Raw genomic sequence first — 14143 nt, forward strand, 5'->3', positions numbered from 1 at the left:
CCCGCGCTTCCGTGACAACGATAAGCTCGTGGCAGTCAAACTGTCGCATAGCTTATCGAAGCACGATAAGAACAGTAATGGGTACCTCTACGGTCACGGCGAGTCGGTGACACCACGGAGCATCGGAGAGCGTGTCTTGTCTCATCACGACATCAAACAAATGTCGCCTCACAGCACGCAATAGGGACAAAGACACGATCAAACGATCAATGACCGAATTCGGGTTAATATTGGCCGAGACCCGACATTTGCCGGGCTCCGGAGCGCGGGAACGACGGCTGTCGGCGGGTATTGGTGAGTTTTGTTGACTCTTCTTCACCGTCGTTGATTTCAAACATTCACAGACCGGATTCTCCTCCGTCGTTAGAGTCATCAGCGAGATGTCTCCAGCGAGATGTCTCCAGCGGGCGCCATACCGAAGAACGCACTAGAGAGTTCGCAAGCGCCATGGTCGCCGTTGTCGGCGGTGACATTGAGTTTGACTCTGACGAAGTGGTAGGATTCAACCTCGGCATTGGCACTCTGAGGGACCAGGGCGCCGTCACCGGTGAGCACTGTCACCCCTCGAGACGCGCAACTGGAAAGAAAGAAGCCCAAACAGCGGAATTGATGAGGCCAGGAGGGAAAGCTGGCACGTGGCTGGGCACCTGGAAGGCTCGGCTCCTCCCGGAAGACTTCGGGAAGTATTTCGAAAAGACATCAAACCTCACCGGATCAGCCAGAGCAATTCGGTCGACTCGGATCTGATAAGAAGCTGTCACTCTGCACTCAGGCGGTGGACGGTTCGAACTTTGAAATTCTCGGCTGGATGGTTCGGACGCTGCGGGGTGGAGAACCCTTGTCGCCAATTGACCTTCTCCAACTTCTTCCATGGTGTTGCGACGCTGCGCCGGACACGATCACTGGCGGTGACATTCCGCTCGCCCTTGGCAGGCAATTATCAACAGCTGTCAGATTCAAGGGTGGGGATTCTGGCTAACTCGTTGAGGGTTAGACTCCCAGCCACCTGATTAAGCCTGATTTCTGGGCATATCTAGGTTACCCCAGCACCCCCTATACCTTCTAGAATTCTCGCTTGAGAAAGCGATATACACTCTTCAATTAATTAATTCTGCACTGTCTAATCTGACAATTAATAGTCTAATTTGCATATTCACGTTCAATCACTAACCTACTTTTAAGTAACCATATCCCTATCAAAGGAATCCACTGACAAGACCGTCAGAATAATCTTCAAATCGCCTGGCAATTAGCCTAATGAGTATAAGGCTTTTAAGAGACTTGCTAATAATAATTAAAAATTTAGTAATTAGCTACTTAAAGGAGGACCTATAATCTATTAAGTTCTACCCCCCAAGCCGGAAGATTTTTTTCTTATAAAGTAGGCTAAGGACCGCCTTCTAGTAGTAAAGAAAGAGCTTGTCAAATTCAACCGTAGAATCTGAATTAAGAAGGTCATAATTATTACTACAACAATTATTATTATTACTATTATTAATATTAATAATACGAATACCAGTATTATTACTAAAATTATTACTACTACCTAATTTTAATAAGAAGCCGCCGAAAGCGCTAACAATAAAGAAATAGAGGAAGAAGAAAATAAAAAGGAAGAGGAGGATGAATATTATATTAAATAGGATATTTTAGAGGATATAATTATTAACCCCGCTATCGATTTAACGACCGCTAGGAAGGTAGTATACAATTAAATTAATAATATATATAATACCTACTATAAATATTAGAAGAATTTTAATAACGCTAATATTCGAATCTATAACTAAATAAATACTTATATCGCGGCTTATTATATTAATTCCTCGTTCGAATAGGATTGGTCTATTAAAAACTAGTTTAAAAAGATTGAGGGTTAAATTAATTACTATCCTATCAATTAAATCGCTAAAATTCGTTATAATTACTAAACCTTTATTAAAGAAATTTAGAAGAAGGTCCCTAAGGACTTGGAATAGTAATTATCCAAATAGAAAATTCTTATAACCGCCGGAAAACGTTTTAAAATTAATAATTGCTCTACCCCTACTTTGTAATTTACCAATGTTATCGATATAGTCCGGCTATATAAGCCTATTTAAGTAGTAAATTTATAGAAATTTAATACCGAATTTAAAAATGAATTTTTAAATTATAAAGACATATCTGTTAACTTTAGAAAGGTCAGTATCCGGAAATATATTATCGTTATAATTACATTTAATAAGAAGGCTATTATATACGGCGTTTAAATTATCGGTTATTCTAATTCGTAAGAGTTTACATTAGATAAGGAGGATACTTCTAATTTTAATTATAAAAAGAAGCGGAAGGTTGTCATGGGACTAGAGCCCAGGGGTTAAGCTTGGCTGTTGCCAAGCCGTATCCTGCAGCCTGCCAGCCCGATAAGCCAATAAGCTGCGATGCGAGCCTTCTAGTTGGCTAGACCCGTATAACTACTTAGCCTGTACGGTCTTAGCACTAATTATATAAAACCTTCTTTCAACTACACCCTTCTAATATAATCTTTCCTCTCTTTTTTTCCTTATTAAATATAGTGTTTCAACCTTATATGATTGTTTGCTATACTTTACTCTTATTGACTCATTATATTATATTTAACCCTCTTTTCAAATATTTTATACCTCGCCTATACGTTTAAAGAATTTCCCTTTCATTACTTTAATCTTTCGTAATACCCTCTCCATATTATTCTTATTTCCTTTAGTAATACTATCGTTCTCATTTTTCAACGGTAACCTCTCGCCGTCGCTCTCGTCCCTCAATGATAGTACCCCTCCCTCTACATTTTTTGTGCCCGCGTTACTATTTTCTTACTAGTACGTTAAGAAAACTTCGTATTCGCTTCGTTCGATTTTGTTCACTCGCTTACAATTAATCCCAATTATAATTATTGCCCGGACTTCCGTCCCTTTCAATAATAATACTAATTCTCTCCTTAAAATCCCTACATAAATAGATTCGCTACTTACAATACAAGCTATCCGCCTACTTTTTCGTATACTATTTTAAATAATAATATTTTTTTTTAGCTTTTATTTCCCCTAGGTAGGTTTAATTAGAAATATCAACGATCCTTCGATATTAACGTCGTTAGGAAAACTTCAAACTCTATTTAAATAAAGAAATAAAAGAGAAAAGAGGATAATAGCAATAATAATTATAATCCGAAGAATAATATTAATTTTATAAAAATAGAATTAATTTATTTTAATATAGTAGGAGCTTAAATAATTATAATAGTAATAATTAAAGAGAGGAGCTCTTAGACTAAGTCATTATTTTATTAATAAATAAGAACGCCTTAATGATATTAGGAATGAAGGAGCGCTATTATATCCGTATAGGAGGGATTTTTAATTAATTTACTAAGTATGTTATCTACTAACTAAATAAGTAGTAAAATTACTATACAATACACTTCGCTGCCTAACTATATTATTTAATAGTATTTACTATAAAATGCAATTATAAAAGGGTAATAAATATAATATTTCGTAAATATAAAGATTTATTAAGGTTATTCCTTAGCGAGGGAATTAAAATAATAATTTATAGTTACTACGTTTTAGAGAACGCGGTAATTAATAATTACTACTAATAGGAAAAGTAGAATAATATAAAGTATTAGGTAATTACTTTAATACTAATTATTACGCGGTATAGATTTATTTTAGTACAAAAGGGCCCCGGATAGGCAAGGTATAAATATATTTCCTAATTTAATTTTAATTCTCGTATATTAGGACTAATTCTATAAGGGTAGGTATTTATAACGTTTAGAATATTACCGACTCGGGTAGGAAGTAAATAGTTGTATAACGTTTATTTGGGGGCTCAATATAGATACTTTTCTTAATATTATTAATTTCTTCCCTATTTAGATAGGTATTTGGTTGGGAGCGGTTGTTAATAGATTTCGTTATTTTTGTATAATTAACTACTTAATACTTTGTACGGTAGACTATACTCTTAAGAGGGGTAGACTGAACTTCCTAAGGGGGAGTAGGGGGGTAATATTATAGGGCTAGAGCCTAGGGGGTAAGTTTGGCTATTGCTAAGCCGTATCCTACAGCCTGCCGGCCCGATAAGCCGATAAATTACAATGCGAGCCTTCTAGTTGGCCAGACCCGTATAATTGCCTGGCCCGTACGGTCTTGGTACTGGTTGTACAAAACTTTCTTTCGACTGCACCCTTCTGGTGCAGTCTTTCCTCTCTTTCTTTCCTTGTCAAATATAGCATTTCAACCTTACACGACTGCTCGCTGTGCCTTACTCTTGCAGACCCGTTACAAAGGTAAACGCAAGGAAAAAACGTAGGGCAGATAAAAACGCTAAAGATTTTTTATAGCCGAAAAAGAAAATAGGTTCTTTATTATAATATAAAGTTTGCGAGCGAAGACTTTACTTAATAATACGCTATTAATATTTAATACCTAAAATTAAGGATAACCCTAAATAGAAGCCTGCTCTTCTAATTTAGAAGCTTATTAATAAGAATTTTAAAAAATATTTAGAAATTCGTACAGAGGTCGAGAAAGCTAAAAACCAAAGACGGGACCGCTTTATTGCCTTTATATATAATGCTACTATCGCTTCTAAGTAATAAAGGAACCGAAAAATCGGTACTTATAATTTAATATTTTTCGTTAAATAAAGTACCTTTAATACGGGTAATAAAAGGGAATTTTACCCTCTCAACAATTTTATTATCCTCGATTCTAGTATTTCCTTTTATATTTTTAACGAAATTATTCGCTTTTCTTCATCTCAAGCAACGTCCTTAAAGGACTACGCTTAAGCTAGTAACTTTTAAATACTTATTAATGGTTTTAGGATCGTTAATATAGAAGTTTAAGGATAGAGAGGACCTTTTCAATTAAGGTTGAAGGAGGTAGCCTTCTACTTTAATCTTACTATAAATTTTATATTTTTTTAACTACTTCATAAGTAGGGTTTTTATTAAGATTATAAATTATTTAATAATTACCTTCATCGATTAAACGGCTTTGTTTTTTATTACCTTTAAAATATTTATTATTAAATAGTTTTCGAATACTTTCTTCTATCCTTTAATCGCGCCGCTTTCTTTACCCGACGAAATTGTTTTAATTCCTATACCGGCCGACGCGTTTATAAAATACTAGCGAGTTTATAGTACGGGAAATTCAGCTACCCAGGTCCCTAAATCCTCGAATAATTTCATAACGTCGAGGGCGCTAAATTTAAAGGCCCTGCTACTTATTAATATAATATATAAAATATTTCGAAAATTAAGTAAAATATTATACGAAGGCTACGCGACCGAAGATATAAGCTTGGCGAGTACTTCTCTATTAACTTCCTTAATTTTAAAGAAGGAAGAAATAAGTATAAATCAGTAATATTTATTATATATTGTTAAATTAATTTTATTTAAGACATTTATATAGCCAACTAGTAAGTAATTATAATCGTTCGAAATCTATTCGGTATTATCGATATAATTTACTATTAATATAATATTAAAATTAAAGATATTAAATTCGATAATAAATTTAATAGTTAATACGTTAAAAATTAATTTACTATCTGCTTTATTATTTTCAAACTTTTAATATTTAATATTTGAATTTAAAACGGCGGTACTAAATGTTTAAAGGGTATAATTAAAGAGAGGTCGTATATAATAATTAAAAGTTTGAATTTCCCTTATAATTTTTAATTTTAAATTATTTTAGTTATAATTTACTTTAATAATCGATTACTTAAATACTTTTATAATTAGAAATGACTATATAAACAATTCTATATTTTTAGTACTTATTATAAGAGGGTATAAACCGAGCCCTATAAATTTAATTTTAATTATTTACCTATTTATAAATATAAAATTTATGTAATAATAATTGTTATTTAAAAGAAAGAATAGAGATTTAAAAAATTTTAATTAAAAGTATAGATCGGATTCCTTATCGGCTATTCTACCTCCTTTATTTATTAAGTTTAGAATTTTTAAATAGGTTGTATCATTTATATTTATAATATATTATTTAATAAAGATTCGTTCTATTTAAGGAAGTTAAAAGATTATATAATTGTAAAAAGATTAATTACCGACGAAATTGTTAATTTCTTTAACCGAATCGATTAATTACTTTATCTCTCTATATAATACTTTAAGCCTCTTACTATTAATTAAAATATAGAAGATAATAGTATTATTTTTCTCTTTTTATTATTCTTCGATAATAAGCTTTAAAAAGATAATAATAAGACCGAATTAATAATTATAAAAGTATTAGAGCCCGCCTTTCAAAATAAAATATTTATCGATTTCGTATTTAAATATTTATTTCTACTTACTTCGCTACTTATTACCCTTACTACTAGTCTAATTATGAATTTACTAAAGTTTATATCCTTCCTAATATTTAAATTATAGGAAGCCGTTTTTAATATTAAGAGATTCCTTTAATTAATAGGATAACGGTAAAGTAAAAATATTATTAAAATAGAAATTAATTATTTAATTATGAAGGGTAGTAGGTTAGATTTTATTAAACGATAAGACCTCCTTCTAATATCAAAGATTTGTTGCGATTTCGAATATTATAATTTTAGTAATCTTTTTTAAATAAATAGAGGAAATATATTTTAATAATTATAAGGAAATAAGGTTATAGGTCGAAATTGATAAAAACGTTTCCCGTACTAAAGGTTTTTAAATTTTCGATTATATATAAATATATATATATAAATTTAATAAATACAGTCGATTCTAAAATATTAAAATTTATTTCGTCATTAGAAATAATTAATAGCATAATTACGGTAAAGAAACATATATTTATATTTTTGCTAATCGGGTCTTTCGATTTATTATTATTTAAATTACTTTATTTAACCTCGAATTTATTTAATATAATACGGTTAATACCTTTATTAATACCTATTTTGATAAAGAGATCTATATATATATATTATTTAAGTATTATAAATACAGTACTATTTTTAAATTCTTTAAGGCCTTTTATAAATTCCGACGTATTCCCTTATTATAGTAGAGAAAATTTAATAGTACTTTCGAAACTTTTAAATTCAAACTATTATTTAAAGATTTTTATATTTTTAAACGCGATAGAATTTTAATCTTCTATTACGTTAACGATATTATATTTACTTTTAATAAATTATAATATAAAAAACTTATTTTAATTACTAAAAAGTTGGAGGAGAAGTATAAGCTGATTAGAAGTAATAATTCTTAATAATTTTTGAGTATTAAAATTATTCGAAACCGGGAGAAACGTTTAATTTAATTAATTTAATAGGAATATATTTATAAAATTACTAAATTAATTAAGAATTTCTATACCTTCGCCTTTATATTAATAAATAATAAAGAATTCCTACCTTTTAATAGCGTAACTACCTTTAATAAAATCTAGGAATATTAGGTCGTTATCAGTTTTATTATATACACTACCGTTATTACCCGACCAAATATTATTTTCGCTGCCAGTAAATTAATTCATTATAATTACAATCCCGGTCCTTAATATTGTAAAGCTACTAATGAAGTTTTGTACTACTTAGAATTCTACCCTAACTTTTCCCTATATTATAATAATTTAAAAAAGTTAAAATTAGCTTTTAATATATTATACGCTAATAATTCCCCTAATCGAAAGAACTCTTAAAATTTTACTATTAAACTATTTAAGGGTATAATTTACTAGGATATTATTAAGTAAAAGATAGTTTCAATGATAATTATTAAAGTAGAATTACTCTCTCTCTCTAACGTAGTAAAGGAAATTATTATTATTATATGCCTTTATAAGGAGATCGAAATTCCTTTTAATATAAAAGTGCCTGTAATTAATTGTAATAATACTTAAACGATCTAGGTATTAATTATTGAAGTAATTAAATTAATAATTAAATTAAAATATATTAATATTTATAATTATTAGTTAAAGTAGGAGATTTAAGTAGGGAGGATCGATATTGAGTATTTGGAGACGAAGAAAATGCTAATTAACGGATTAATTAAGGTTTTAGGATAGTAGGAGTATAAGAGATTCTAGGAGTTAATTAGAATAGTGAATACGCTAGCTTATAAGGAAAAGAAGAAGGAGAAGGAGATTGGTAATAATATATTAGGGGATATTTATAATTTAGTTAGAAAAATCGAAGTACCAAAAGAGAAACTCTATAAATAGCTTTACTTTTGCCCATTTTAAAAAGTTTACAAGTGAAGGGGTATATTAAATTTAAGGGTAGGGATTCTAGCTAACTCGTTAAGGGTTAGACTCCTAGCCACCTAATTAAGCCTAATTTTTGGGCATATCTAGGTTACCCCAGTACCCCCCATACCTTCTGGAGCGCTCGCTCGAGAAAGCGATACACACTCTTCAATTAATTAATTCTGCACCGTCTAATCTGACAATAGCTGCCCGTCACCGGCTGGCAACAGCACGCACAGGCAACAAACTGGCTCGTGCACCCTCTGCTCTCTCTTCTCATCGTCGGCTCTCTCCCTCTTCCCTGACAGCTTCATGGTGCCAATCCCCGGCCCCCGCAAAATCACAAGCTCCGTCGGCCTTCCGCTCTTCGAATCGGTTATTAGCTACGTCACACAACCATCACAAGCCAGTCGACATGGCCATTTGTTCGTCTTGACGCCAGGCCGGACGAGACTCGTCGAATGCGGTAACACTAGAAGAAAGAACCCTTGAGGCGAATTTCCATGATGCCTGTCTCGCATCTGACAGGCAAGGCATGGGAGTCACGAGGACAGTTCCATTCTTCGACGGCCGTGCAAATTGGCCACGAGGATGCCTGACTTTTGTCGTCTCTCAACTTTCGAACAGCAGCTGCTAGCAAGTCCAGGTCCCTGGTGTCAAGTTGTGCCTGGGAAGAGGTAAAGCCGTCATGCTTTGATTACCCCGGGCTCGGCGCTGGCCAGAAAGGAAGCTTTTGTACACCAAAGTTGGTCACTGGCATGCGATGAACATGGTGGTTGTGCCAGGGGTGCAGCTGTTGAGCGTGGCAGGTGACAAGTTTCAAATGCCATGTTAATGTCGCTGTACAACGGGGAACGAACGACCTGACAGGCAACCGGGCGCGGGGCGGGAGGGTGCGTGTAAGTGCCGCGTCTTCTATCCAGTCATCTGGCTTCTCCGCCGATTTCCTTCCCTCCGCTGCTCCGAATGACGGGGCTTGGGGCTCATCCCATATGTCCGGACTTGACCCTAACTAACTAACGCCACTCACAGAAGAGCGATATGGGGGCGGAAAGATCAATGGTTTCTGGCACTGCATGTCGTCCCTTTCTGTCATGTCTGGTCCTATTCTTGGTCCCATGCTCTCTGGCCCTTTGCACTGCTTGCACTATGCACGTTCTCCGTCACAACTTGTCATTGGCCAATGCATCACATCTAACAAAAAGAAACACTACAATTTGGTATCCTTCGTTGGGCGTCTCATCGTCCATGTCGTCCACCAAAATATCCTTTCAAACCATCCAGCAACGTCCCCCTCATCACTGTCACGCCAAGTATTCCGGGGTTGCGGATATATGGAAAGCAACCAAGTCCCCCCAATTCTGCCAGGAACCACTTTGACCGCCAGGAACGAATCACAGCCGCCAAAATCCCCAAAAGGGCCACTAGAATCCAGGAATCCTTGCGTGTCCCCGGCCTCATCCGGGACGGTACACACGCGGCACCACCGCTTCTTCCTTTCCTGGAGACTCTGTTACAGGTCGCCGGGCCACCGCGGTGCTCGGCTCAGCTCTGTCCTGAGATCTGCGTCATATGGAAGCTTCCGAGTTGCCCGACCTGACCGTATCGAGCAAAGTGACGGCAAGAGAACAAAGACACCTGGTGGAAGATGGCACATGTCCTCGTTATAAGTCGTCGTGTACCTTGCCGTCCTTGTTGACATCAAGCTCCATATTCTCCGCCTGCCTCCCCTTACCCGACTCCAACTCCCTTTTTTACCATTCTTTTTAACCGCTGCTAGAGGGTCCTCTGCTGTCTCCATCGCCGTGAGCACAGAAGTGGAGTCCGATCTACCAAGTCCTACGTTTCCGGTGTTAACAATCCTCCTTACCACTGACTCGCGCCCAAACCGGCCTCGTCCTTGGCAACTCAGGGTGTCATCCTGTCTCGCCGCGACTCTATCTAGATCGGATATCCCCCGGGAACTGGACTTGTACTTCAGCAACACGTATATCTGGAAGGGTTCATCTGCTGTCTCTCTACGCTTTGTGCATCTTGTGTCGATTATTCTTCTCGTGCTTCACGGCAACACGTTCATCCATCCAAGCCAGCTCAGCCCAGCCTTGTCTCTGCCCTTCTCCAGACACGGCCAACTAAACTTCCCCCACACCGAGCTACGTCCGGTACCAAGTTACAGGGGTCGTCAACTTTAGCAGCCATCCCGAGACATTTTCGGCGATTTCCCTGGAGTGCCGAACTTCGCGAAGCGGACTCTCTTGTCTCCAAGACTAGCCCACAACCAACCCACCTCCATCCCTCGGTCCATACCCCCTGTGGACACGCCATTGATATATCCAACAAGGCCACCCAGATCACTTCTCCCTTTCGCTCCTTTTTCTTCTCTTTTACGGGGGAATTAGTAATTACCACTTGAACACGCCATAGACGGACCCATACCGACGATTTGTCACCGTTGCGCCGAACCGATTTAATACCACTTACACCGAACATCACCATCCTTCAACACCACACACTACACACATACACAAACCGCAGCAATGGCGACCAAGGTCAACCAGGATCCTAAGAAGCGGACTTCCGCTGCCACCAACCTCATTGGTGAGCCTCCCACAGCTGGAGGAGAAGAGATGAGACGGGAGGCTACTACTCGCGCGCAATGCGCCGGGCAGTCTGGTCGCGGCGTATCAAGGACAAACTGCTAACCTTTCCATGCTAATAAAGCTGGTGGTGGTGCCGGTATGATGGAGGCTCTCGTCTGCCACCCTCTCGGTAAGCAATCCCCCATTGCATGGCCTCGCAGCCCCTAAACCCCAGACTCCGGCTAACCTCGGCATTCCCGCAGATACCATCAAGGTCCGCATGCAGCTTTCCAAGCGCGGCCGCGTGCCTGGCCAAGCTAAGCGCGGCTTCATCCGCACCGGTGTCGAGATCGTCAAGAAGGAGACGGCGCTCGGTCTCTACAAGGGTCTCGGTGCCGTCCTGACCGGTATCGTCCCCAAGATGGCCATCCGTTTCACTTCGTTCGAGTGGTACAAGCAGCTCCTGGCCGACAAGCAGACCGGCATCGTCTCGGGTCAGGCCACCTTCTTCGCCGGTCTGGCCGCCGGTGTCACCGAGGCCGTTGCCGTTGTCACCCCCATGGAGGTCATCAAGATTCGTCTGCAGGCGCAGCACCACTCCATGGCTGATCCTTTGGACGTTCCCAAGTACCGCAACGCCGGGCATGCGCTCTTCACTGTTGTCAAGGAGGAGGGTTTCGGTGCGCTTTACCGCGGTGTTTCCCTGACTGCGCTCCGCCAGGGTTCCAACCAGGCCGTCAACTTCACTGCCTACAGCTACTTCAAGAAGTGGCTCTATGAGTTCCAGCCCGAGTATGTCGGCCAGAACCTGCCCTCTTACCAGACCACCCTTATTGGTCTCGTTTCTGGTGCTATGGGTCCTCTCTCGAACGCTCCTATCGATACCATCAAGACCAGACTCCAGAAGAGCGTTGCTCAGCCCGGCGAGTCGGCAATCCAGAGAATTACCAAGATCGCTGGTGAGATGTTCAAGTGAGTAGCCTCCCGTCCCTTTCCTTTCAGCCTCTGTACCATAGTCACTGATGCAAATGCGACAACAGGCAAGAAGGTTTCCACGCCTTCTACAAGGGCATCACCCCCCGCATCATGCGTGTCGCGCCCGGTCAGGCCGTCACCTTCACTGTCTACGAGTACCTCAAGCAGAAGATCGAGCGGACCGGTCCTGCTGCTTTGACTGGTGGAAGGTACGAGGAGTGATTTTGTGCGAATTGAAAAAGTGATGATCGTGATGACGTTGATGAAAGAAGATGATGGGTTGAGGCGATTGGAAACATTAGCCGAGGATCCCTGTCGCTGTTGTCTTGGTGCGCTGTCACATGCGCGGATTGGACACGGCCCCCTTGTTTTCCCCCACACCCCCTGTTATGCTTTCCCCTTCTTGTTTTTTTGCATGTGGCTTTTCTTGTCTCTGTCAAAAGACGGTCATGGTGTCGGTGATGGCGGGGAAAAGTTCTCTGGTCACGGCGATTGATTGTATATACCCTTCTTTTTTGTTGGGGGCGTACCACGATGTTGCATTTTGGTGGTATCTAGTGGATCCTACTTTGACGTTTGGCTTCTTGGCTTTTTGCATTCTGCTTTGACAAACTGCATCGCGAGAAGTTACGTTTGTATCATGATGGAAGAGAACATGGGCTAAAACTGGATGATTTACAGCACCGCTGAGGCTAAGCTCTAAGCTCTGATTTCACGACACTGACGAGCGTTTTTCAATTTTTTACACAACACATCATTGCATCATTTCAGCGGCGCATGCACACAACAGAGTTCGATCGTCATCATCACCAGCTTGCATATACGCATTCACACGCACATACAATACGGGGTACATAGCACACATCGCAAGGACGAGCACAGCGAAGCATAGCGATCAGCAGGAGGCAACGTATCATCGTCAACCACGGGACCCCAAGACACGAGACGACGCTCAGATGAGCAAACGGTCGTGGTCTTGTCTTCCCATCCCCAACATCAGCACCCCACTATATCATCGACGTCGCATTCCTTAATTCGTTTGTATCCGGAGTTCGCGGCGCGGCGATACGGCGATTTGGGTAGGGCTTGCTGTTGGGTTTTTCACGTTCATGTACATACGAGGATTAAGATGACGAACGAAGACCGGGAACGCGGTACGGGTGGGAGGGCTTTTTAAAAGGCATGGATGGGATAGAGAAAACGGCTTGGATTGGTTTTTCTCCTACCTATTTCTTTTTGTCTTTTGCATGGCATGGCATGGCATTAGCATTGCATGTATGGATGGATGGTCTTGAATATCACTTTATTTGAAGAACTTTCACTGGGATTTCTTATACGATGGCATTCCCCAATACGGGTCACAATTGTCGGAGGGTCTGGTGCAGAATGGACCGAAGAACAAACATGGACGTCAGGAAGTCCAACCAAGTCCCTGCTTGACATATGCAGGTACATCTCATGACCAACATCCGTCCGTTGTGTGTTTTGGGTTGGGTAACTCCCAGGCTACCTCGGTCGGACATTGACTGGTCCGTATTTCCGATGGTAATATATGTCTACCCCGACTGGCTCAAGTTACCACATAATCAATCCTGGCATCGTTCAACGGACAACTGAAGCAACAAAATTACATGCCGGACCGCCGATATTTTCAGAGCTCAGAGCCTCTCAAATATCCAGTTTGTTCTCGACGACCTCGTCCATAACAGTACCTATTCTACTGACTTGCCCTCATGTCATGAATCATACTTCTAGGCACTGGTTCGCGCCTGATGGGTACGGGGTACAGGTATCTAGATTTCTGGAGGAGCGACACCGATCACCATGGAACGCCGCCGCTCAAGGGTATAAGTTCGCGTCGATTGCCCAGGCTTCTTTTCCTTCTTCTTCTTCTTCTTCTTCTTCTTCTTCTTCCTCCTCCTTCTCGTCCTCCTTCTCGTCCTCTTGTTTTCCAATCGGCGGTCCTTCTGCTTCTTGTTCTTTTTTTTTTTTTCCCCTCCTTTTTCTTTATCTTGACTTTCTTATTGTCTCCCATCAAGTTTCTTCCAGGAGTCAGTGACGGGGTAAGTGGACCTGGCCGGCACGAAGTAGGACGGGAAAAGGGGGAAAGAGGGAAAGAGGGAAAGAGGGAAAGAGGGAAAGAGGGGAAGAGGGAAAGAGGGAAAGAGGGAACGAGCGAACAAAAGCAGAACGGAAGTCAAAGGAGTGGATGGCGGGGACCACACAAAAGGATAAGGAAGGTAGAACTACAGGAGAAAGATCAAAGAGGATGAAAATGAATTTTGATCGATGTCAATGACTGCAATCGAAGGATCGACGGGCATCAAGAAGGAGAGA

At 39.5% G+C, this 14143-nt stretch overlaps 2 protein-coding genes across 2 annotated transcripts; one reads left to right on the forward strand and one right to left on the reverse strand.

The window, feature by feature from the left end:
• Positions 1–9698: 9698 nt before the first annotated feature.
• On the reverse strand, positions 9699–11088 carry B0H65DRAFT_76888 (uncharacterized protein). The gene is made up of 2 exons (XM_062831388.1): positions 10608–11088; positions 9699–10227 (listed from the first exon to the last, which is right to left on the reverse strand). Exons 1-2 carry the CDS (start codon positions 10746–10748, stop codon positions 9766–9768), a joined length of 603 nt encoding a protein of 200 aa, XP_062676743.1. The 5' UTR covers positions 10749–11088; the 3' UTR covers positions 9699–9765.
• Positions 10357–12934, forward strand: B0H65DRAFT_76833 (succinate/fumarate mitochondrial transporter). Its single transcript, XM_062831387.1, has 5 exons — positions 10357–10850; positions 10974–11021; positions 11095–11803; positions 11872–12015; positions 12488–12934. The coding sequence occupies exons 1-5, from the start codon at positions 10790–10792 to the stop codon at positions 12507–12509; spliced, it is 984 nt and encodes a 327-aa protein (XP_062676744.1). The 5' UTR covers positions 10357–10789; the 3' UTR covers positions 12510–12934.
• Positions 12935–14143: the final 1209 nt, after the last annotated feature.

This window comes from Neurospora tetraspora (assembly GCF_033439725.1).
Source record: "Neurospora tetraspora strain CBS 560.94 chromosome Unknown B0H65scaffold_10, whole genome shotgun sequence".
NCBI lineage: Eukaryota > Fungi > Ascomycota > Sordariomycetes > Sordariales > Sordariaceae > Neurospora > Neurospora tetraspora.